The sequence below is a fragment of the Aureobasidium pullulans genome, assembly GCF_000721785.1.
Source record: "Aureobasidium pullulans EXF-150 unplaced genomic scaffold scaffold_11, whole genome shotgun sequence".
Classification (NCBI taxonomy): Eukaryota; Fungi; Ascomycota; class Dothideomycetes; order Dothideales; family Saccotheciaceae; genus Aureobasidium; species Aureobasidium pullulans.
In genome coordinates this window covers 722916-746072 of record NW_021941031.1, presented here as the reverse complement: position 1 = coordinate 746072, position 23157 = coordinate 722916, and the positions used below count along the sequence as shown (strand labels likewise).

General features: G+C 51.3%; 10 protein-coding genes across 10 annotated transcripts; 4 read left to right on the top strand and 6 right to left on the bottom strand.

The window, feature by feature from the left end:
• Window positions 1-933: 933 nt before the first annotated feature.
• M438DRAFT_336189 (amino acid transporter) lies at window positions 934-2603 on the top strand (the record flags this gene model as incomplete). The annotated part of the gene is made up of 3 exons (XM_029903863.1): window positions 934-1248; window positions 1303-1396; window positions 1447-2603. 3 exons carry the CDS (start codon window positions 934-936, stop codon window positions 2601-2603), a joined length of 1566 nt encoding a protein of 521 aa, XP_029759775.1.
• Window positions 2604-2700: 97 nt separating this feature from the next.
• M438DRAFT_346523 (uncharacterized protein) lies at window positions 2701-3255 on the bottom strand. Its single transcript, XM_029905695.1, has one exon. The coding sequence runs from the start codon at window positions 3069-3071 to the stop codon at window positions 2772-2774; it is 300 nt and encodes a 99-aa protein (XP_029759774.1). The 5' UTR covers window positions 3072-3255; the 3' UTR covers window positions 2701-2771.
• A 716-nt stretch (window positions 3256-3971) lies between these two features.
• Window positions 3972-5436, bottom strand: M438DRAFT_36882 (uncharacterized protein). Its single transcript, XM_029908069.1, has one exon. It carries the CDS (start codon window positions 5195-5197, stop codon window positions 4433-4435), a length of 765 nt encoding a protein of 254 aa, XP_029759773.1. The 5' UTR covers window positions 5198-5436; the 3' UTR covers window positions 3972-4432.
• A 581-nt stretch (window positions 5437-6017) lies between these two features.
• On the bottom strand, window positions 6018-7595 carry M438DRAFT_275731 (MFS general substrate transporter; the record flags this gene model as incomplete). Its single annotated transcript, XM_029900807.1, has 3 exons — window positions 6018-7095; window positions 7150-7267; window positions 7319-7595. 3 exons carry the CDS (start codon window positions 7593-7595, stop codon window positions 6018-6020), a joined length of 1473 nt encoding a protein of 490 aa, XP_029759772.1.
• A 912-nt stretch (window positions 7596-8507) lies between these two features.
• Window positions 8508-11700, bottom strand: M438DRAFT_36584 (TPR-like protein). Its single transcript, XM_029907829.1, has 7 exons — window positions 11591-11700; window positions 11324-11509; window positions 11061-11264; window positions 10927-11009; window positions 10688-10876; window positions 10543-10635; window positions 8508-10491 (listed from the first exon to the last, which is right to left on the bottom strand). The coding sequence occupies exons 2-7, from the start codon at window positions 11487-11489 to the stop codon at window positions 8593-8595; spliced, it is 2634 nt and encodes an 877-aa protein (XP_029759771.1). The 5' UTR covers window positions 11490-11509; window positions 11591-11700; the 3' UTR covers window positions 8508-8592.
• A 1744-nt stretch (window positions 11701-13444) lies between these two features.
• M438DRAFT_397903 (hydroxymethylglutaryl-CoA lyase) lies at window positions 13445-14931 on the bottom strand. Its single transcript, XM_029909328.1, has 2 exons — window positions 14572-14931; window positions 13445-14521 (listed from the first exon to the last, which is right to left on the bottom strand). The coding sequence occupies exons 1-2, from the start codon at window positions 14821-14823 to the stop codon at window positions 13592-13594; spliced, it is 1182 nt and encodes a 393-aa protein (XP_029759770.1). The 5' UTR covers window positions 14824-14931; the 3' UTR covers window positions 13445-13591.
• A 151-nt stretch (window positions 14932-15082) lies between these two features.
• Window positions 15083-16553, top strand: M438DRAFT_298857 (diphthamide biosynthesis protein 1; the record flags this gene model as incomplete). Its single annotated transcript, XM_029902007.1, has 2 exons — window positions 15083-15257; window positions 15310-16553. 2 exons carry the CDS (start codon window positions 15083-15085, stop codon window positions 16488-16490), a joined length of 1356 nt encoding a protein of 451 aa, XP_029759769.1. The 3' UTR covers window positions 16491-16553.
• Window positions 16554-16660: 107 nt separating this feature from the next.
• Window positions 16661-20584, top strand: M438DRAFT_346519 (uncharacterized protein). Its single transcript, XM_029905694.1, has one exon. It carries the CDS (start codon window positions 16707-16709, stop codon window positions 20547-20549), a length of 3843 nt encoding a protein of 1280 aa, XP_029759768.1. The 5' UTR covers window positions 16661-16706; the 3' UTR covers window positions 20550-20584.
• A 905-nt stretch (window positions 20585-21489) lies between these two features.
• Window positions 21490-22209, top strand: M438DRAFT_366253 (uncharacterized protein). The gene is made up of 2 exons (XM_029907865.1): window positions 21490-21785; window positions 21836-22209. Exons 1-2 carry the CDS (start codon window positions 21563-21565, stop codon window positions 22072-22074), a joined length of 462 nt encoding a protein of 153 aa, XP_029759767.1. The 5' UTR covers window positions 21490-21562; the 3' UTR covers window positions 22075-22209.
• On the bottom strand, window positions 22206-23140 carry M438DRAFT_320821 (DUF125-domain-containing protein; the record flags this gene model as incomplete). Its single annotated transcript, XM_029902892.1, has 2 exons — window positions 22206-22714; window positions 22825-23140. The coding sequence occupies 2 exons, from the start codon at window positions 23138-23140 to the stop codon at window positions 22206-22208; spliced, it is 825 nt and encodes a 274-aa protein (XP_029759766.1).
• Window positions 23141-23157: the final 17 nt, after the last annotated feature.

Genomic DNA, 23157 nt, shown 5'->3' with positions numbered 1-23157 from the left:
AACGGTCGGTAACGAGACCCCCGCCTCACGGTGTCCTTGGCTTGAACTGCGAGCTTCGAACCCAAAGGTAGTGAATCCACAGTGTGGTCACGTCTTTGACTTCAATGCTTGCAAATTAGGTCAACTGCAGGGATTTTCAATCAATTACAAGTAGGCATTCGTTATATAGTAATGCGAAGGCCGGAGGTGTTGTTGAATGAGGCACAGAATGTGGGGCGAGGGCAGTACACAGACCACTGCTTGATTGCTCTTGCTTCCGATGCCACGCGAGTAGGCAACTTCAAAGATCCCAAACGAGACCCTGTATGGGTCGTCACCCTCGTACAATAATGCCTGTCGATATGGGCAAAACAAATTTCCATGAACATTTGATATCATCTCTACCGACCTGCCGAGAAGAGACAGGTGTAACGAGATCAACTCCTGAGCCTGACGACAACCAGGTCAATCGACCCGCCTCGATATGTCGAGTTATAAGCCACCAATGAAGGAAGCCGTGTAAGGCAGCGAGTTCGATGGACGATGAGTCTTCCATGGCGTCGTGTCAGACATGCGATCGAGAATTTGTGTTGCCATCCTGCGCGCCCTTGGTTGCGCCAAGTTTCATAATCAACCCACACTCTGTACCGGGCTGAGACTCAAGATATGAATTCCCGCGATGTGGAGGCAGCCTGCGATAGCACCTGCATGAAGACCCGACGAATGAGATCCTGGCAGACGCGGCACCTATCGGAAACCCTACGAGTCGTCTCATAGGGCCACGAACAAAAGTGTTGCTCACTTACACAGACCTATTATCCATACGCAAGATTGGCTTGAAGGTTTTCTCGATGCCTTTTCATTCCTTTTGCTCTTTAACACGGTCTCGCCAGCATCTTATGCATTCCTTTACTCATCGGCTCAAAGTCAATGCATTGAAAGCATCCACCAGCCATGTCTACCAAAGATGAGAAAACTCTCGAGTATGGCGAGAAACCACCAACAGGATCCACCGAACCCAGACAGTCTTTGGAAAATGGAGTTGGCGAGATCATACACACAGTCAACGCTTCGGGCCATCGAGATCAACTGCAACGGCATTATGGTCCTCTACAAATTTGCGGTCTCGCTTTAAACATCGACTCTGCTTGGGTAGCCTTTGCTGGCTCATTGATCCTTTCGTTACCCAATGGTGGTCCTGCTGGCGTTCTCTACGAACTTATCACTGCATGCATCTACTATGGTATCATTGCAGCATCTATCGCTGAGGTATACTTGACATTATATACACGCATCAGTACAGTGTCACTAACCTGAGTACAGCTTGCTTCAGCAGTTCCTACCGCTGGAGGTGTATACCATTGGGCGTCGGTCACTGCGGGTCCAAGATGGGGAAGAAGTATTGGGTTCTTCGCTGGTAAGTCATAGCTCGTCGAAGGTGATGGTCTTCGCTGACAAAACTCTCAGGTTTTCTCAACTTTGCTGGTTGGATATTCGATCTCTGTTCGATCATTGCAATCCCATCCAACGTCGTCCTTCAAATGTACTCGCTCTTCAACCCCGATTTCGTCCTTGAGGCCTGGCACACCTACCTGACCTACGTTCTGATAACATGGTTCTGTGTTCTTTTCTGCATATTCGGCAACCGCTTCCTGCCACTTCTACAAAATGTCGGCCTATTCTTGCTTATCGTCGGTGGAGTTGTCAGCATCATCGTACTAGCTGCGACACCGAAAACACATGCAAGCAGCACTTTTGTCTGGTCAGACTGGCAAAACACTACCGGCTGGGGCGGTGGAGTAGCCTTCTTGACTGGTGTGCTCAATGGCTCTTTCACCATTGCTACCGTCGACAGTGTGAGCCATATGGCAGAAGAGCTCCCCAACCCACGCCGCGATATTCCACGAGCAATCTTTGCACAGGTCTCTCTTGGAGCCATAACCGCATTTTTGTACGCCATCGCACTTTTCTACGCAGTCAGCGACCTCGATGAAGTCATCAACACTACTGGCTCCTTTCCTGTCGCCGTCATCTACCACCAGGCAACTGGCAATGCTGGTGGAGCCTTCTGCCTGTTGCTCATCGTTTTCCTCATCATCATGATTTGCGCCATCTCGACTACCCTGTCTCTTGGTCGCACCTGGTGGGCCCTTGCCCGCGATCAAGCCACACCTTTCGGCAAACTCTTTTCTTCTGTAAACGAGGATCTCTCCTGCCCTATTCCAGCAACCATCCTTGTCGGCATCCTGGTTACCGGTCTCGGTGCCATCATTCTTGCCTCGGGCACTGCTTTCAACGATCTTGTTGGCTCCTTCATCGTCTTGTGTGCATTCAGCTACTTCCTGGCCATCTTCCCTCACCTTATCACCGGCCGCAAGTACACACCTAAAGGCTCTTTCTGGATGGGCAAGTGGGGCTTCGGAGTTAATGCCCTAGGTTGTGTGTTGATCGTCTTCTTCAACATCATGTTCTGCTTCCCTTATGCTATGCCCGTCTCACCAGATTTGATGAACTACAATTCTGTGATTTTGGTGGGTGTGCTGATTATTGTCACCTTCTGGTGGCTTTTCTATGGACTGAAGCATTATCCTACTCCAAAGGTGCTTACTGAGGCAATGAAATGAGTACCACTCCCTCCATAATGTAAGATATACCGCTTGTGTTATTGCGTTCGCCTATGAATATCTGTAGCGCAGTCTGTGCGATGCAATATCAATAGAATTCCCTCCGATTCCTCCCAAATCAAGAACTCTTTCCTCCAAATCAAGACTTCTTTCCTTTTCCCTTCTTGCTCACATCCTTGCCGGACGCTCTGTCTGGCCAAACCCCTTTTCTCTTGAACCACTTCGAACAGGGGTTGCAGACATGGCTGTTCTTGACTGGCGACCACGCCCATCGTTGGGCTGCTGTAACTCCACAGAGATTGTTGGCGCAAGGCAGATTCTCTTTGCGTGAGGCACGTTTGTGGCGTCTTGGGGTGCGAAGCTCATCGTTGTTCTCCCTTGCATGCACCTAGCATGCATCGCACAGATAGAAGCCATGAGCGAAAGTCCAATGCCAGGTAGAGTTGCCGTCCATGCCACATAAACCATTCTGACAGACTCCCGGTGGTGGAGGGTTGGCAGCCATTGCTACAAGGTTTGCCGCTTTCGTTGTAAGACGGGACAGGAGCAGCCGAACCAGGACCTCTGACAGTGCCACGGGAGTTCTTCTTGACCAAGGCCTTGCGAAGGTTGGTGGTCTTCTGCTTGGAGGCGGTCCAAGACTCGTACTGGCCTGCGAAATTTGTCAGTATCTGTCTGCGAAAATTGTTGCTCAAGGACATGACATACTGTGGTCATAGAAATCACAGAGCTCGGGGTGGCTAGTGAAAGCACAGTTGCTGCAGGCACCGAAGTTGACATCGCGGGTGCCACTGTTAAGGGTGCGGCAGGTGCTGAACTTCTTGGAGCTGTTGCGGCGACACTAGGTGCAACAGTCATCGTCGTGGATAACAGAACCGCGGGCAGCCTGCTGGAAGATCGAGCCTAGGTGGTAGGAGTGGCTAAGCACGGCGAGTTCGGCATCACGAGCGTTAACCTAGTCGAGCTCGTTAATGAGGTGAAGGCGACGGTTGTGTTGATCAGCGAAGACACCGCCATGGGTGCCGAGGGTGCCGGGATTGATGGTGCTAGAGATTAAGGCGCTGCGCATGTACTGGCGAATGTATAACAAGTCTACGAAGGTTGCGATTAAGCCTAAAAACGTTGGTCAACGATCTGAAGATCTGAAGATCTGAAGACTTACCAGCAGTGGTGATGTCAAAGTCATTAGTGTTATCCTTGTGACCAAGAGGACCTTCGTTGTTGCGGTTAGGCTTCTTGCAGCTATCGTCACCCCCGCCGCCGCCGCCTAAGGCGCTAGAGGACGTGCCGCTAGCGGTGTCATCAACGCGGTTGATGGGAGTGCAAGTCGTCATGTTAAGAGCGCGTGAGATCGTTAATGCGCGTGTTAATGTTGTTGTTCAAGAGAAGCCGGAGAAGTTGTTTTGAAGGCGCAGGCGTCAATTGAGAAGGCGCAGCAAAGAGTGATGAAGACTGTGAGTGATATTGAAGAAGAAGAAAGACTTGAGGCACGAGAAAGGAAGTACTGATCAACCAACAACTGTTGCTGTTGATGTTGATGTCGTGGAGAGCGTTGAAAGCAGCCGGAGGAAGTTATTTGTGGCTCCCTTAAGGCTTCCAACGACGAGTGAATTCAGCTATTCACTCGCTCCATGGAGCTCACGAGCTTCTTCAGCTATTGCTGCCTTGCCTCGTCGACCACTGTCACTGATGGTCATCACTGGAGAACTGAGAGATCAAGCCTCCAGTCCTCACCGACTTACTGGTGAATTTGAAGCCTGTTGAGGCCATGGTATATAGATCTTGAGGAGTATCATTGCATCACTGCGAACATTCGATTTGAACTCATGTCATAAACCATTCTGACAGAATCCCGGTGGTGGAGGGTTGGCAGCCAGTGCTACAAGGTTTGCCGCTTTCGTTGCAAGACGGTCGACTTCCTCCGGCGTAGGGTACTCGTCGTATGACTTGTAGTACGCATCGCAACGGTGGCACATTCTGTCGCCATTGTCGTCGTCGACTCCCTTCACGAGATGCCATGAGTATGCTTCGGGTGTCTCGCAGTTCGCACAGACGTAGTTGTACCTGCCAGTTGTTGCCATGTAGATCTTCTTCGATTCGTTCTGCATCTTGCGAGTCTCGGCGGCGCGTGTTTCAATGTCGATGGGATCGTCGCTGCTGCTGTACGAGAAGCCTTCCCGTAAGACGTTGGTATGGTTTGTTGGGACGGTTGCTTGGATGAATCTCAGCTTGTTGTAGGAAGACAGCGCACTGAGCTCTCTCAAGTGAGGGACGTCGGCGTTCGCACCAAAAAGCTGCCGTGTGACAGCCTCTGCAAAACGAGTAAAGTCTTTGTCCAGAATTGTCTCTCGGCATGTAGTGATGACGAACGGGTCCAACGGATGGTCGATGTCGTCGATGAGCGGAGTGTATGGTAATGGACGGCGGTGGTACGAAGAGTGTAGTGATGGATGACAAAGGTTGTGTTTGTGGAAAGAGATGAGAAAGAAAGCGGGTCCGTCTTTGTTTTGAATCAAGTGAATGATTGGACTTTGTTGCCATTTGAGAAGTCGCGCAGTGTGGGAAGTCGCTGCCACGCCCATCACAACCAGCATCTCTCCACCTCCTTCCTAATCTCGTCCGTCGTCTTTCTCCCGTGTGTTAAACTTTGTCACGCGTATGGCTGTAGAATTGCACGATTTCCAACATTTGCAGAGGTAGCCTCCATTGAGAGCGTAATAGTTAGTGCCTCTCTCCGGATGACTAGGCCGATGTTGGAAAACATTGTGCATTTCTACAGACCAAAAATAATTCTAGGCATGGCCGTGGGAGATGGCTAAATTGACAGAATTTGGCACAAGGGGAGGTTGTGGTTCCGTCGAAGGAGGGATGCAGGTCCGAGGAAAGCGTCACGATGGCGTGAAACTATGAAGTGTCTTTGAAATGACTCTCCCAGATCGAACCCGAAAAACGCCGGACCAAGCAGGGCACGTGAGAATCTTTTAGGCCTGAATTGTTGGCCTCTCTAAGCTATCAGAAATTATAACACTGACTCGGGAGGTCAAGACTCTCTTGTCATTGCTTGATCATATTTCCGGTCGAAAGTTGTGTTAGTCAGGGTGACACTGACAGCAGTATTGACATCCTCATGACATTATTCTGAACAGCAGAGCAACAGAGGAGCTAGAGCAAACGTTTTGCATACTTCCGCGAGACATGACTCGGGTTTTCAAATGCTTTGTGTCTTTGTATCATCAAAGTCAGCTACAATCAACGAAGTAATTCAGCTCGGTCAGGGTGAACTCTGCGCAACGCAATCTGCATTACTGCGAACAATCGATCCAAACTCAGGACTCCTCAATGTGAGTAGGATGAAGAAGTTAAACTGAGTGTGTTAAATTGCGGCGCAATAAAAGTCCATATTCACATTAAACATTACTCATCAGATATGCTACTATCCTCCAGCGTGCTCTCCTTCGAAGAATGACCGATCTTCAGCAAAAAGACCAAGACGGCAGCATAGATCAATCCTAGCGCGAGGAACGGCAGACCAACGAATGCGCCTCCCAACTGCAAGCCACGCTCAAACAGCCAAGCAAACAGAGGACCGCCAACCATAAGAGCCAGAGTATCAACAACACCAATCACAGTATACAGCTCTGCGACCTTGTTCGGCTTGACCAACTCAGTCAAGAAAGATCTCAGATACACCGGAAAGCCACCGCCAAGGGTAGCAATCATCAGACTGATGGTAAAGAGGATTGCGTTTGGAGATAAGCCTACGGCAACAATGCCGAGGAGCATAAAGCAAGCACTTCCACGTGCGAGGAAGAGATCTCGTTTTCGTCCACTCAGACCTGATTTGGCGAGGAGTTTGTAGATCCAAGATTGCATGCCTAGGAACATGACGATCGTTACCCCAGCTTTGACGGTAAGCAACAGAGTTGCTTGTGAGAAACTCATGCTGTAGCGGGTACTCGTGTATTGTAGCAGTAAGGGAACAGCGGTCGTCGTCAACATTACTGGAACGAAGGTAAAGATGAGGCAGATCACACGTTTATCCTGTAAGAAGTACTGAGTCGATTCGATCAGAGGCTCATAACATCGCTGCAGGAAGTTTCTGGCGTCTTTCTTCGAAGCTAGCGGCGGTCTCTCCTCATCGCTCTGCTGGAATTCGCTGGCTTTGGAGTTCGAGTCCTGATACCCAAGCGTCTCTGGGATCAACAGACACATGGGACAACCGATGGCGAAGCAGACTATGCCGAGGAATATCGCGATCAAGGGGTTGAATGTCATGATCCAGGCCGCTATGGGTGGGCAGATGAGGTTAGCACAAAGGTTGGCCGCGAAGATTCGCAGATAGACTGCAGATCTGGTCTCTTGAGTTGTCACGTCTGAGATGATGACGAAGAACAAAGCTGATAGTACCGGCGAGCCTCCACCAGCAAGATTGCCCAGCGATGAGAACCAAGCGACTCGCAGATCGAATGTTTGCCAGAACCAACCTGCCCGGCTATTAGTGACCCTTGGCCAGAAAGCAGGCAATCGAGGCAGGGTCTACCACAACTTACAAACAACTAATTGCCAGACCATCTGAATAGGGAAAGAGCAGATACCGAGCACGATGATCGGTCTTCTGCCCCAGCGATCCGCTAAAATGCCTACTGGAATCGACAGAATGAGACCTGCATGTAGTCAATAAATAGACCGACTTTCAATCCTGAAGATCAACTCACTAGGAACACAGTCAAGAAATTGTTGAGTGCCTTTCAGCATTGCAACCTTTCCTTGTACCTCGGAAATTTTGCACAATCGCTCTTCAACACCTCCAAGTGCGCCTGGTCCAATAGCAGATCTTGGTACGAGAATCTTGGTTGGATCCTCTTTCTCCCAATACTGGTAGCAGTAGATAGACTCCTGGATCCTCGTCAAGGGCGCTTGCGAGAACTGATCACCGCATTGAACGATTAAGATCAAGACTCCCATGATGATCAGGATGGCACGAGGGCTCATCCGACGTGGCCCATTGTCCAGTGATGCTCCATCGAGAGAGCCCAGATCGCGTGCCAAAAGCGGCGTCACTTCTGTTTCAAGCACTGCCGGTAACTTGCTGCTCGCTGGTTCATGTTGCTCAATTTCGAGTACCTCAATTGTGTCTTTCGATGGTCCAGCCGTCATGATGTAAAATGGAAAAAATGACGAATCAATCCCCAGCGCAAGCCCGAAAAACGCGTAAGGGGAGTACGAATACAAACACCCCAAAGCTGTAGTCTTGTAGTTGTACTATTTATCCACCTACCCTTTTGGAGCGCCGCGCCGGGACAGCTCCTACCGGCGATTGTTTGAGATAACGCCGTCAAAGGGGGCCATGTACGACCAGGCATCCACAATCCAGCGACCGCCATTGGCTGATGTTAATTCAGCTGCCTGCGTTTCCAGAGATCAATTTTTGTTTTTTCTCAATGGTATGGGCAGCGGATCCTGATCCCGCCATCGGTTATGCATGCGTTGTTGAAGATGATCTTCTTACAGCAGTCTGATAACCTGTGACGCTGTGACATTATGATGCCGAGGCTCAAGGTGATTTGACGAGATTTGGCGCGCTATCTTACTCGTATGTACCCACCTCTCGAGTGGCAGATGTCCTCCAACATTGACGAGCAGCGCATGAAGCATGGCTGGGAGATACGTGTACAGACGTCGTTTGGGATGTTCGCTTCAAAAGTTGCAGGCTTGTCCGCAGCCAATTTGCAAGCTCAGAACATCGATGAGGCATCAAAAACGTCACTTTCCGCACATGGAAGCCGAGATGTGCAAGATTCGGACATGAGCCGACTTTGACGTTCAATGTTTTTAGGGTGTTGTAGATATTTGGTCAGGCACATCAGGTCATTGACAAAAGAATTGAACATATGAATACGGAAGTTACTTTTTACAGAGAAGTTTAACCTTGTAATCCCACGTCCGTGAAAGACCGCATGCAATCACAACAATGTACGAGAATATGCCATCAATCGTGGTTGACACCGTTGCTCGCCTTGGGGCTGTTTCTCTCGCTTTGAGGCTTGACGGGCCTCTTGTCTTCATCACCACTGTCATCATAATCCTCGTCCATCTCCATCTTACGAGCGGCGGGCTCCAGATGGGGCTGCTGAGGCTGCGGCTGCGGTGGTGGTTGAGACTGAACAGGTGTCGGAGCTTGGGTAGGAGGTTGAGGTTGGGGTTGAGGAGGAGGGGGAAGCTGTTGAGCAGGAGGTGCTGGGGTGTGCTGCTCTCTGCGCTCCTCGTTTGCGCCAATACGTGGAGAGGGTTGAGGTTGAGGCTTCACCTGAGGTGGGCCAAGAGCTGGCGGGTGGTGTGCAGCCTCTGATGGGTGGTAGTTATCGGTAGCACGACGCTGGTCCTCTGCGCGTCGCACTTCTGACGGGCTTCTATAAGGAGAGTTGGGGATGCGATCCATACGGTCTGGCGGCGAGGCACGTCTGCTGCTAGGATCTTCCAGGCGCGAACGACTCTCCTCGTTCGCAGGCTTCTTCTGAGAGCTCATGCTGGAAGCATCATCTTCCCATTCTCTGTGTCTCTTGGGAGGAGCAGTCGAAGGGCGGTCTTCGCGCTCCCTTGCTGCTGCCTCTGCTGCATGCATAGCTGCACTAGGTGGAGGAGCACCCCCAGCGATGCTGGGAGTACCAGATGTAGGATGGTGCTCAAAAGGCTGACGACCAAACTTGCCGTTGGGAGAGGTGTTCTGGTTCTCCATGATGGGACGTATCTCGGGAGGGCTGCCCATCCTGTTAGGGTATCCAGAGGCTTGACCTTGAGCCGGAGGAGGTGCACCCATGCTCACAGCTGGAGGAGGCACACTGGACGACTGCGGGCCATAATTGGGGTTGGCAATACGGTTAGGGGGAGCGGGTCCTTGTTGCTGAGGCAGGGGCTGAGGAAGCTGAGAAGGAGTCTGAGCTTGAGGTGCAGGAGGGTATGCGCCAGGCCCAGGAGCATTGTAAAGCACCTTGGGAGAGGGCGACAAGCCTCTGTGGGCTGGCGGAGGTGGACGCTGAGGTTGGTCCTGGAACTGTCTAGGTTCTTGCTTCGGGGGAGTGGGCTGACGAGGAGGCACATGCTGAGCAAGGCGATCTCTAGAATCATACGGGTTCAACATCTGAGGCTGAGCACCAGGGTTCTGAGGGTTCTGGAGATCGGCAAGACGGTTAGCACGAGACCAGTCTCCACCTGCGGGAAGTGGTGGCTGTTGAGCCCCTTGAGCTTGGCCCGGAGGAGGAGCTCCCCATTGAGGGGCCGGCGGACCAGCGCCTAGAGCACCTGGCTGGTATGCTTGGGGAGGTACATCCTGAGGAAGTGGTGCACCTGCTTGGTTGGGCAGGCCGTTGGTGGGCTGGCCCTTCAGCAGCGCGAGACGGGCCTTGATGTGCACATTGGTGGGGTCGAGTTCGGCAGCTCTCGAGTATGCATCGAGCGCGTCGTTGGTCTGGTTGTTACAAGACTCATACAAGGTGCCGAGATCATACCAGACCTCTGAGATGTTGGGGTTAAGCCTAATGGCGCGGGAGTAGGCATCCAGGGCATCTCTGTACTGGTTGATCTGATAGTACAACACTCCTATTGAGCACCAGAACGTCGGGTTGCGACCATCGCGATAGACGGCTTGTTGATATGCCTCGTAAGCTTTGGGGTACTTCTGCTGAGACATGTAGCAGCGACCAAGAAGGTACCAGCTTTGTGCATCTGTCTGGTCCGAGTTGACCGACTTCTCGAGGTATTCGATGGCCTGCTCTTGACTATTGAAGCTGGTGCTTTGTTGATGATGCAGCCATCCGAGCTGTTGCAAGACCTTGGCGTGGTTGGGGTCGCGGTCGAGGACGCGCATGTAAGCGCTCTTAGCCGAATCATACTAGACCTTGTATTAGTCGTGGTGACGAGATGTGATGAATGGTCGCCTTACCTCTTTCTGCTGCTCGTAAACATGACCAATCTGGAACCAAATGTCTTCTTCACTCAATGGGCGAGGAGGGTCATTGACAATGTACTTGAAGCACTGCATCATGGTCAGTAATCTAGATGTTGCGAAGGACGGTGAATTGACAAACCTCCAAACTTTGCTGGAACTTCTGCTGCTGCTTGTATATTATACCGAGGCGAAAGTATATCTCATTGGCCTTCTCGAAGCGAGGGTCCATGCGCATGACTTGTGAAAAGGCTTCTTCGGCGTGTTCGAGGGAGCCGTAGCGATCATAAAGAATACCGATGCCATACCAGAGCTTGGGTTCCTGCCGGGTATTTAATATTGGTGAGAGCGACGACATTGAATAAGCAGGAGTAGACAAACCTTGGGGTCTGGCAAGTGATACAGCGCTTGCTGGTATGCCGAATAGGCCTGTTGCAGGTCATCCATCATGAGGTAGCAATGGCCTAGACGCGATTAGCTTGGAAGCAGAGAGAAAGAGAAAGGTAGTCGCGAACCAAGACTGCTCCAAACCTCCCCATTGGCATTCTCGATTCTCAAAATCTGCTTGAGATACTCAACAGCAGCAGGAAATTGGTCCTTTGACCTAAGAATGCAGGATATAGCAAGCATGGCCTGGACCGAGTGGTGGTTGAAGCTAAGAGCACGCTCATAGGCCTGAGTTGCGCTATCAAGCTCACCCATCAACTCGGAAACACTTCCTGGGACGTGTTAGTAAACGCGTCATACTAGAGGTAAACACGAATACGCGGAAACGTACCAAGTTGCAGCCAAATGCCCTCATTTGCTTGCTGGAGGAAATGCGATGCTGGCTTGGCCTGCTGAGGTGGCTGCAAGGCAACAAGGCCATTGGGTTGACCTCGACCCTGCTGGACAACATGGTGGGGGTGCATAGCCGCCGTTGGAGACGTCTGAGATGCCATCATGAGGGACTACGGGAAGAGCGCTGTGCTTGGTCAGTCTCGGGGAGCAGCTATAGCAGGAATCGCGTGGTGTTGTGTTGATAGCGCGAAGGAAGAAGACTTACTTGTGGTTACGTGAGACGCGCGCAGACAGACACAGTGCCAAGCGAACAGAGACAAGGTGGGGGAGTTGTGTAGGAAAGATGTCTAGTATAGCTCTGATGAGCGGTGGATGGAGGCTGCTAAGTCTCGGGGGTGTTGATGGGATACACGCGACGAAACAGGCTGCAAGTGAGAAGAGGAAAGAGAAGAAAATCGAGAGGGGAAATGCCAGCAGTCGGATGGACGACGCTTCTCACAGAACCCTAACCCAGAGTCCTGAAGGGCCGCCGCACACCTACATCTGCTTGGCGTAGCTGTTTTTGATGAGCCAAAGAGATCGGCATTATGGCGCCCGCCCCTGTCGAACGGTAGCGCAGGCGGCGTGTGGAGGATACGGAAACGATTCAGGAAATAATGGGGGTTTGCCGAGCCAAGCATTGAGGCCTGCCACGGGAAGGAGCGAGAGCGGTGCACCAATTGGACTGCTTAGATCTGTTGACATCTGTTGCCATCTGCATCTAATCTTCATCTGCAGAGCTTCTAAGCATTCCATCCATCGGCAGCCTGCATGTTTGGCAGTGACAAGGCTCTGATCACGGTCCAGCGCTGTGAGACTCCTTGCCTCAGCTACAACAAGAAGTAGTTGTAGCTAAGACCACACCTACGGTTGACATCCGTACCTTGAAACTGTCGTCTCGTACCTTTGAGCGCCACCCTCCCGTCTTGTGGGAACACCGAGGCTTTCGCGAGAGTTGATTGACATCGTGGGGAAACCACGAAAAGAAACTCAGGAGAGAAAAATGATGATGCCTGCACGTCCGTTGAACTTGGCAAACCGCCATGTTGCGCCCTAAACGCCTTTACACCGCAACGATTCGATGGTCGAATCTCAATCTCGTGATGAACCAGCCACGTCGAATCCTTCGGCGTGCATCATCACTGCACCGTGTGCACTCGCAATGCAGTGATGCACACCGCGCAAGCAAGCCGGCCCGCCGTGCATACTGCAAATTAATGCGCCAATCCGTCAAGCCTGTCGATAATCCCACTCGGCTATCTTTGTCTCTGCCGGCGCTTCGCTGCATATCTCCCCGCCCAGTCAAACGGACGTCTACAGAACGTTCCGACAATAAACCTCCTGTACACAAAGGAGTAATCCAAAACGGTCGGCTGGCTGCTGCAATAGGTAGCGATGCAAAGACATAGACGACGTTGCAACGACCAAACAAGATCCAACGGAATCTAGTATGAACCATCAGGTGCGCCACGGCGAGCCGCGAGCGGCTTTCGAGTTCTTGGAAGCTCTTCGCTGTGGTTAACGTTTGGCTTTTAAAAAGGGTGGCTAGGTCAGGGCCACGTGCAGCCAGATGCTTTTAGGATTTTGGGTGTGGAGCCCACTCGTCTGCGGCTCGATGGCGTGCCTGGCGTGTGTGGCTTTGGCAACACATCGCTAGATCTCTCCGCATCCTGACACCCCCGAACAGGTTCAAGGTCTCGTCACACAGCACCAGTGTGATCGACAGTCAGATGTCCGGGAGAATTTACATTCACTCTCTTGGAAGTACACGCAGGACATGGGCCGAGTTCAGCTGATGTTGCACTCAGATACTAAACGGGTCACCACGGCTCCACGGATCCACTATGCGAGGTTGCAAAAAAGCTTGTTCCTGAAAATGGCGTACTGCCCGATCAAGCTTCACCGTGCTTGGCTGTTAGACATCGATGATCTGAGAATTGACACAAACATCCATGATTCGAAAGCTTGTCAGTGTGAAGTTGTGTTTGGAAGCGCAGTGATTGACTGGTAATTGGATTGCTTTTTCTATTGTATGTGCTGTCGGGCAGCGGCACATTTGGCAAGGTACTCTATGCATGGACCTGCTGACGGCTTCTGGTGTCCCCGAACTTCACGTTGCAGCGTCTGCATGTCGCCTGCACGCAGTTTAGTGCAAGCCCAGCATCTCGGGCGCTCTGCACGAGAATGTTTCAAATCAAGACAGATTGATTTGCCCTCGGTAGCACTCCTACCCTGTGGCTCGTCTCAGTTTAGCAAGGGTTGCTTTCCCTGCGCGGCTTTCGTTGGGCTTGCCAATCTCGCTGGTGATCCAGTCACCAATTTTGCTAATCTCAGAAAGGTCGATACCAGTGTTGACCCCAAGGCTTTCTAGCGAGTAGACCAGGTCTTCTGTAGCGACGTTACCAGTTGCACCTGGCGAATAAGGACAGCCACCCAAACCACCGACAGCGGAGTCAAACGTTCGAATACCATGCTCAAGTCCCACAAGGGTGTTGACCATCGCTTGGCCAAAAGTGTCGTGGAAGTGCAGGGCCAGATCGTCATTGCGAATGCCTGCTGAGGTCAGAGTACGCAGCAGTTCTCTTGTGCGAGGTGCTGTGCCCATTCCTGTGGTATCCGCGACTGAGATCTCATCGGCTCCCATCTCAAGTAGACTAGCAGCTAGTTCTGCCACCTTGTGCGGGTCGACATCTGGGCCTTCGAAGGGACAACCTAGAGCGACGGAGATATAAGCACGTACACCGAAGCCCTTGTCTCTGGCGGCAGTGATCAGAGGCTGGAACCTATCAAGCGATTCGGCGATGCTGCAGTTTGTGTTCTTCTGCGAGAAAGACTCAGTCGCGGCGAGGAAGATCGAAACTTCATGCTTCGGCTGCTCGACGCTTGACTTTGCATCCATGGCGGCGGCTCCAGAAGTCGCAGAGGGCATGTCATTCGGATTCTGAGATGATGTATTCAGTGCAGGACCAGAGTCATGAACAGGAGATGGCGGAGGAGTTGGGTAAGAATTGGTCCCCTTGGTCGAGGACTGGTTGTGGGTAGAGATAAAGTTGGTTAGACCCTTTATGTTTGGCAATAACCATTGATAAGTTACGGGTTCGGTCGACTGAGGGGGTTGTTGCAGAATATTTTGCAGCACCTTGTCTGAGCTTGCCATCTATACAGTGTCAATTGTCAGTGAGAAATGTTGAAGTTGGACATACTCACTTGCGGAGTCCACTTTGGGTGAACGAACGAGCCAGCCTCGATGGTCTTCAGTCCGGTGGCCGCGAGTCTCCTGACCAAATCAATTTTGACATCAGACGAGATGGATGACTTTTCATTTTGCAAGCCATCTCTGGGTCCGACTTCAACAATTCTGACCTGATCTGCAAATCGTTTGGAAGTGATAGAGAAGCATCGCCTGCTCAGAGGCTTAGGCAGCCTAGGATGTCTCAGTGTACGCATGGTTCCAGACATGGTCTTTGATCCAGAGAGACTGCAGCTCAGGAGCGAGTCGAATGGAGGATAATCTTTTCGCAATGCAAAGTACACTGTACCAACAACAGTCACAAAGATGGAGTCATGCCTCGGGCTATGTGGAGAGAGAGAGCGGGGGCGGCAGGACGGGAGCCAAGGCCGAAGAACGACGGCGCGGCGTCGGCGGCTATCGGCGCCGATGCCGTAGGTAATCATGATATTTTTTGGACATGGGCGCAACTTTTCGAATAAGAACAAAATGGAGCAAGACCGACGACAAGCAGATCTCTCGACACCAGAGCTCGATGGCGAGGCCATCGCCGTGTCTAAGCAACCTAAGAAGCGATTCATCGGACGTAGGGCAGCAGCAGAAAAAGCAGCGGCCAAAGGCGAGACAAATGGCGGCGGTATCGAAGACAGCGGGGCTGTTCAAGGTGCGCATCTTGCTATGGTCTGATTACGAGCTGTACTGATAGCAATCTGCAGTCGCCGCACCCAGAAGGAGCGCTCGTGCCTTGAACCAAGTACCTCCCGAGATTCTGAACGATGAAGACATCAACGCAGCCGTTGCCCTACTCCCCTCCAACTACAACTTCGAAATCCACAAGACCATCCACAAGATCCGCACTGCAGGAGCAAAGAAAATCGCGCTACAATTTCCCGAAGGCCTCTTACTGTTTGCGACGACCATATCCGACATCATCACACGCTTCTGCCAGGACACGAGCACATTGATCATGGGCGACGTGACATATGGCGCATGCTGCATAGACGATTACACGGCGCGCGCATTGGGGTGTGACATGCTGGTGCACTACGCGCACAGCTGTTTGATCCCTGTCAGCGTGACGCAGATCCAGACGCTATACGTCTTCGTCGACATCGGTATTGACGTCTCACATCTCCTGGCGACCATCGAACGAAACTTCAAACCAGGATCTAGGATCGCCATGGTTGGCACCATTCAGTTCAACGCGACGCTGCATGGTACGGCTCCACAGCTGCGGAACGCGGGCTACGACGTCGTGATACCGCAGATTGCACCGCTGAGTAAAGGCGAGATTCTGGGTTGCACAAGTCCAGCCCTCAAGGACGAGGACAAGATTGACTCGATTCTATATCTGGGAGACGGACGCTTCCATCTGGAAAGTGCAATGATTCACAACCCGACGATACCTGCGTACCGATACGATCCCTACTCGAGGAGGTTGACACATGAAACATATGACCACGAGCAGATGATGTCTTTGCGAAGTGATGCCATCAGGTCAGCAGGAAAAGCAAAGAAATGGGGGCTGATTCTTGGATCGCTCGGAAGACAAGGAAACCCGCATACAATGACCATGATTGAGCAGCGGTTGCAAGAGAAGGGCATACCATGGGTGAACCTGCTGCTCAGCGAGATCTTCCCGGGAAAGTTGGGAATGATGGACGACGTTGAGTGCTGGGTGCAAGTAGCATGCCCTAGACTGAGTATCGACTGGGGTTATGCGTTCCCACGACCATTGTTGACGCCGTACGAGGCGTTGGTGGTGTTGGGAGAGAGAGAAGGATGGGAAGGAGATAAGAAGGTATATCCGATGGACTTTTATGGAAAGGATGGTCTGGGAAGAACAAAGCCTGAAGATGTGGCCGCCAGGACGCGGGCAGTCCAGAGTGTCGCGTAGATGTCATGTCACAATATCAAAGATAGCGACTTGTTTGGATGTTGCAATTCATGTTCGACCGTGATGTTTAATTCATGTTGTTGTGCAAAGTCAGGGAGGTCTTTATTGATCGGCGTCGACGCTTCAACATGGACAGGGACATGTGTTTCAAGATGGCTTCTCACTTAGCCAGCTCATTCAACCTTCCTAACATGAGCAAATGAGATCATCGCAACAATGGCAAGTCTGACGCTGGGCGTGGGACAGACAATCGAACTCAACGATGGGAGACAGGCCGTGGTGCGGTTCCTGGGAGCGACGGGCTTTGCGCCGGGAGAATGGGTCGGTGTAGAGCTGCACGATGCGACTGGTAAGAACGATGGATCAGTCAAAGGCGACCGGTACTTTGACTGTGAGGCCAACCATGGCATGTTCTTGCGCGCCCAGGGAGTCAGTCGTATCGTGAGTCGGCCGACGACGAGACCGGCTAGTATCAACCTTGGACAGGCGCGTCTCGCAGACACCAAGGCGACTTCTGCTCTGCCTTCTCCTACAAAGTCGCCGACCAAACTTGTTCGAACTGCTACTCCGACCGCGTCTCAGCCCACCAGGAATGCGACTCCTCCTACCACAACGACTGCACGTCGCCCTGTCTCGACCGCTACTGCTAAACCACGAACTGCCTCAAATCTGAGCGGTCCTTCCACGCTATCTGCTGCTGCTAGGAGGACATCCACTGTACCCCCGTCCAATGCCTCGACTACAGCTCAAACCCCTCGAACTTCTGGCTCAACAGCTGCTCCCTCCTCGTCGCGTTTGACTGCTCGCAATGTCTCTACCGCAAGAGGCCTCACCCCTGCGACCAAACAACCTCCCGCACCCATCCGTCAGACTCCCGCTGCCCGTCGCGTATCGTCCGCGCCAAAGCAACCACAACCTCAAGATAGTCCTTCGCCTGCGACTTCCCCCTCGATCGCTCACCCGGACCACTCTCAGGACCCTCAAGACAGTGAAGATGCTCCTCAGTCATTCGCCCCATCCTCAAAGCCTGCCACTTCACCGGCTGCATCACATACATCACTACGCCCGACCAAGACTACCGCGCGAGAAGTTGAGGACCTACAAACAAAGATGAAGATTATGGAACGCAAGCGCCAGGAGGACCGCGATGCTTTGAAAAAGATGCAGAATGTCGAGCAAGAACGGGATAAATATGCGAGCGTCGTTCAGAAGATGCAGTCAAAGATGCAAGCCCAGTCGCAAGAGTTGAACGACCTCAGGGGTCAGCTCAAAGACTCTGAGAGCCGCTTGCTCGATATCGAGGCAATCCAAGCTGAGCACGATGCTGTCGTTGAAATGGCCACTCTCGATCGTGAAATGGCCGAGGAGACAGCAGAATCGCTCAAGACTGAAGTTGACGCTTTGCGGACCAGCAATGAAGAGATGCGTCTCGAACTCGACATTCTCAAGGAAGAGAATGAAGAGCTAGGCAGAGAAATGAACCCCGAAGAGCGTACAAGTCAAGGCTGGCTCCAGCTAGAACGCTCCAACGAGCGTCTGAGGGAAGCTCTGCTCAGGCTGCGTGATATGACCCAGGAACAAGAGTCTGACCTGAAGGCTCAAATCAGCAGCCTCGAGGAAGAAGTCAAGGACTTTGGTCTACTGAAACACGACTATGAAGAGACCAGAGAGAAATTACTTGCAACCGAGGCTGATTTGGATGACATCCGCCAGCAGCTCGATGCTGCCATGGGCGCTGAAGACATGATCGAAGAGCTGACGGAACGGAATATGACCATGCAAGAGAAGATTGACGATCTGGAACTGGTCATTGAAGATCTTGAAAATCTCAAGGAACTCAACGATGAACTTGAGATCAACCATGTAGAAGCTGAAAAGCAGATGCAGGAAGAGATCGACTTCAAGGATACCATCATCGGCGAACAATCACGTCGCTCTACACAGCAACAACAGGCCATTGAAGATTGTGAATACACAATCTCACGCTTCCGTGAGCTTGTTACCAACCTGCAAGCCGATCTGGAAGACATGCGTGCATCGCGACAGATCACAGAGACCGAAGCAGAGGAACTGTCAAGCAGAAGCCGTGCAATGATGGATCTCAATATGAAACTTCAGATGTCTGCTGCCAAGACACAAATCAAGACAATCGATCTCGAATTGCGACGTCTCGAGGCCGAAGAGGCAGCAGAGCACCTGTCGATCGTCCAGCTGTTCCTACCCGAAGCATTCCATACAGAGAGGGACTCGATTCTTGCATTACTACGCTTCAAGCGCGTGGCCTTCAAGTCTCGTCTGCTCAACAACCTGATCAAGGAACGTCTGAATGGACAGGGAACCAAGATCGCTGATGAGGACATCTTCGCCGCCTACAGTGTGCTTGACAGACTCACATGGGTTGCCGAAATGAGCGACCGATTCATCAATGGCATGCGCAGCTGCTCTGTTGAAGAGTTTGCCAGATTTGAAAGTGCACTCTATGAGCTTGAGCCTGTGGAAAGAGCATTGAATACCTACATCGAGTCCATCAAACGAGATGACATGAAGGAGGGTAGAGTGGACGAAGAGCTGCAAAGGTCAATGGCAGTCATGTCTCATTTGGCCTCCATACATATCAAAGAATCACTTGCAGCATCTGCTAGCGATATGCTTATGCAGACTTCCCTCGTCCAGAGCCATTTGGACAGCACTTCGTCAGCGATCAGTCTGTGCAGATCCTTGGTCCAGACGCATGTCCCTACACCACCAGACAGCGAGACTGACGAGGAAACCCTTTTCACACAGCTGGATAACATCATCTCCAGCATCAGAAGTGCTCGCGTCGTGGTCAACAAGACGCATCGCAACATCACTGATCTGCAATCACGTTCGCTTGCATTGAGTCCCTCTAACTTAGAGCTTCTCATCTCCGCAGAGAGTCTGACGTCCAAGCTCGCTGTCTTTGGACGTCGCGCCGGCGAAAAAGTCCAGAGCCTGTTCGGTGAGGAAGGCCGTGAAGATACAATCACCCTGGGTGAAACCGAGCTTCTCTTGACCCGTCTGTCCGCAAGCATCTTTGGCAGTGGCGCAGCGGAGTCAGCACCATTCGAGTCTCTGTCTACCTACCTTACCTCGCTGACCATTCAACTCAACGAGCTCAGCGACATCTCAGCCAATCTCGAGAACACCCAGGAGTTTGAACGCCCGGCCGAGCCATGGGTGATCCGTAGTTCCACTCTCCGCTCCACCAAGCTCACCTCCATCGACACCGAAGCCGAAGTCGTCCGCCTCACAGAAGTTGTCCGTGAACGCTCCCTTCTCGTCCGTTCCAAAGAACAAGAACTGGAGGAACAGAGCGTGCGTATCGAAATGCTCGAGGCTCGCATGGCCGAAGCCACGAAACGATCATCCGCCCTCGCCGACCTCGAAACTTCCATCACCGCTCTCCAAAAGGAAAAGAGCATCCATCAGACTGCTCTTACTGAAGCCGAAAACAAAGTCACCAGACTCAGGAGAGAACGAGATGAGTGGAGAAAATCGGCAGAAGATAATAAACCAGATGTCAACGCTACTAACAACGTCGCCACCGAGATGGGAGGAGCAAGTAAGATGGAGCTTGATAGAGCCAACCTCCGCATTACAAGCCTAGAGTCAGCAATCCGCTATCTCCAAACCCACTCTGCTGCTTCCACAACCACCACTGCCACCAGATCTTCAGATCTGGACTGGCTAGAGACACCGCTTCTCCCTCCTCCATCCAAGCATCAGCAACGCCAGAAGACACTTCACGCAGAAGGCAAGACCGCATTCAGCGAATTGTTGAAACTGGTCACCGAGGCCAGACCTGTGTCTCTCGGCAATGCACCAGCGAACAGACTTGCTTGGAGACCTGCTGCACAGACAGCTAACTACACTGCTCAAAAGAAGAAGGAAGATTGGGCAATATGGCGGGATTGGGAGAGAGATATTCTTGATCGTGTTGAGGGTAGATCTGGCAAGAAAATCAGCAGGCCATCGAAGGATCAGGATTATGTTGGCAGTGGAGATGCTGTTGTCATTGTAGGCGAAGACGACATGTAAGATCACTAAAGAATTGAAGAAACGTTCTTGTCAAATTTGTGAATCGATGTGTTTCTTGCGTGCTTCTTGCGCTTTGTGTGGACTCTCGCCCCTTGGAGAACGAAGCCCTCGTTAACTCGATACGGCTAGTTTCGTCCCGTCACGTGTCATGCTCGCTCGTGGAAAGTTATGCCGTGATGCAAATAAATTATGCACGATGTCATCTTTCTCCTGAAGGCGCTGTCGTCTCTATATAGCTAACGCTGGTCTCTGTCCTGGTATCTTTATAGATTCATGGACCTCATGACATACCACAGAACACTGTTGAGAGTCCTTGGATCTTGTTGTCACGAAGAAAACATTGTGCTGCGAAGAGCTGGTTTTCAGACCTGAGAGCATGCAGAAAGCCCGTACACATCCATTTTCTGTAATTTGTATGTTCTATGTGACCAGGAATGAAGAATTCTGCAAAAATCGGTTGGTTTGGGGCAGAATGTTCAAATTCGGTGGAGGAATGCTGGTATGCGCGTCGAGCTGCGAAGACACCTCAAACCGATTGAGATCAAATCGAAGATCTTACTGACCATACAAACCTGTTACAGACAAGGTGGCCATTGCTTTTACGAGAGCCACACACTTACTTGGACAACTTGTGCTCACTCGCGCGAAGCTATCAGCAGATATGCAAGCGTTTCGTAATAGTGGACTGGAATCTATCCTCCGATGAAAGACCCCTGTGCTCGCTGGGCATTATTCGATCATAAACAGAATTATGCACATCAACAATGCTGGCAAGGAGAGCATTTTGGTTTGGCAACACAGCTTTAGAAATTGACGTCAGCGGTAAAGAGGGGCAGGGCACTGTTTGTTACCAAGAAATCTCACAGGCACCAACAAACATGCAACGACCAACACTCAGACTTTTACGCACACATCTACTACGCGCCAAAACTTCAAGATCAATCTCCAGGTCACCAGCACAAGAAAAGATTTACTTCCCTCAACGAGGTCTATCACAAACCACACGAATCAACATGTCATCCGATCAGGAATACGCCAACTTTTTGGAAAAGGCCAACCAAGATACCGGCAGCAGCAGCAACGAAGTCAAGAGCAGCGGTTTCGCGCAAACGAAAGCAGTGGATTCCGCTGTCCCAGCACCGCTGAAAGATGTGGATGCTTTCTATCAAAGCGACACCGATGAGCCCTTCGAGCCTGTTGCGCTGAAGTATGGCAAGAAGGATTCCATCAGTCAAGGTCGGTTTATTCGAAGAGGATTTATCAAAGTAGAAGCTGATGTACAACAGACAAATTCGCTGATCTGATCAACCATTCTGGAGAGGTGGAAGAGATCAGTGTCAAGGACTGGAATGTCAAGAACGTCTATGCTGAGGTCGTTGAGGCTGTCAAGAAGGCTGGTAGTGGCAAAGCAGATGTGCAGGTGTTCCGTGTCGCTCATGGCAGCACTCGTTGCGAATACTACATTGTCACTCTCAATGATGAGGGCGTCGTTGTCGGTGTCAAGGCCAAGGCTGTTGAGAGCTAGAGTTTGGCTATTTGGCTTCTTCAACATCCTTTCTGTTTCCTGCCTACTTCTGCGTAGGTAATTTTGATACCCATATCCAATCCACTTCATCATAGAATGAGAGTGCCCAACGTCCGAAATGATATCCTGATTTACTGATGTACAAGTCTCACACAAAGCACACTAGCCGCAGCAGCACTTCCACCCAATCCAACCATCTTCAATCCCTCCACAATTCTACACCCCCACCTTCTCTCTCCTAGAACAGCAGTCTTTCCCACTCCGAACCCGAAAAGTGTGAAAACCATGACCACCACCGAACACACCAAAGCAACACCCCCATCCTCAATAAACACATACGGCAACAGCGGAATCAACCCTCCAAAGAAATAGCCAAAAGCAATGCATAAAGCACTGGTGTACAGACGAGGTGATACATCCGCGGATTCGAAGCGGTGGTGGTGTTCAAGTAGAAAGTTGATAGTCTTGTCGTGAGCCGAAGTGATGTCGGTGGCTACTGCGTCGAGCAGAGAGGCAGAAACATAGCATTCTAATGTTGATATCACCGCTGCTCTGGCTTCTGCTGGTGATGTATAGACCATTGCGATGGTACTTGCTTTTGTCGTAGCTGCTGATTGTCTGTTGCACATCAGTACAATAACTTCGATATCTCCAGACGTTAAAACACTTACGCTTCACCACTAGCTCCTAGATCTGTCACAGGAATTAGCATGCAACTTCCTCATGCCCTTGCAAACACCAAAAACTTACAACCACCGATTCCCATACTTATACTCCCAGCCATCAACTCAGCCAATCCCGCAAATACCACAATTTTTGTATCTCCCAGTGCAGCTAGTCCGGCGGTGAGAGCAAATGGAACGGTCAAGCCATCGCTCAGACCTAATGTCAAATCCGAAATTGTGCGAGGGTCGATTCTCTGATGCCATTTTGAGGGTTTTGAATAGGCAGTGGTGAACTCAGAAGGTGATTGTTTTTCTGAGTCACTACGACTAGACGTTGGGAGGGGCGAGTATGTGCCGGATGTATCGCTTCGCAGAAAAGAAGTTATAGAGCTAAGTGCCATGTTTGGTGTCGAATATG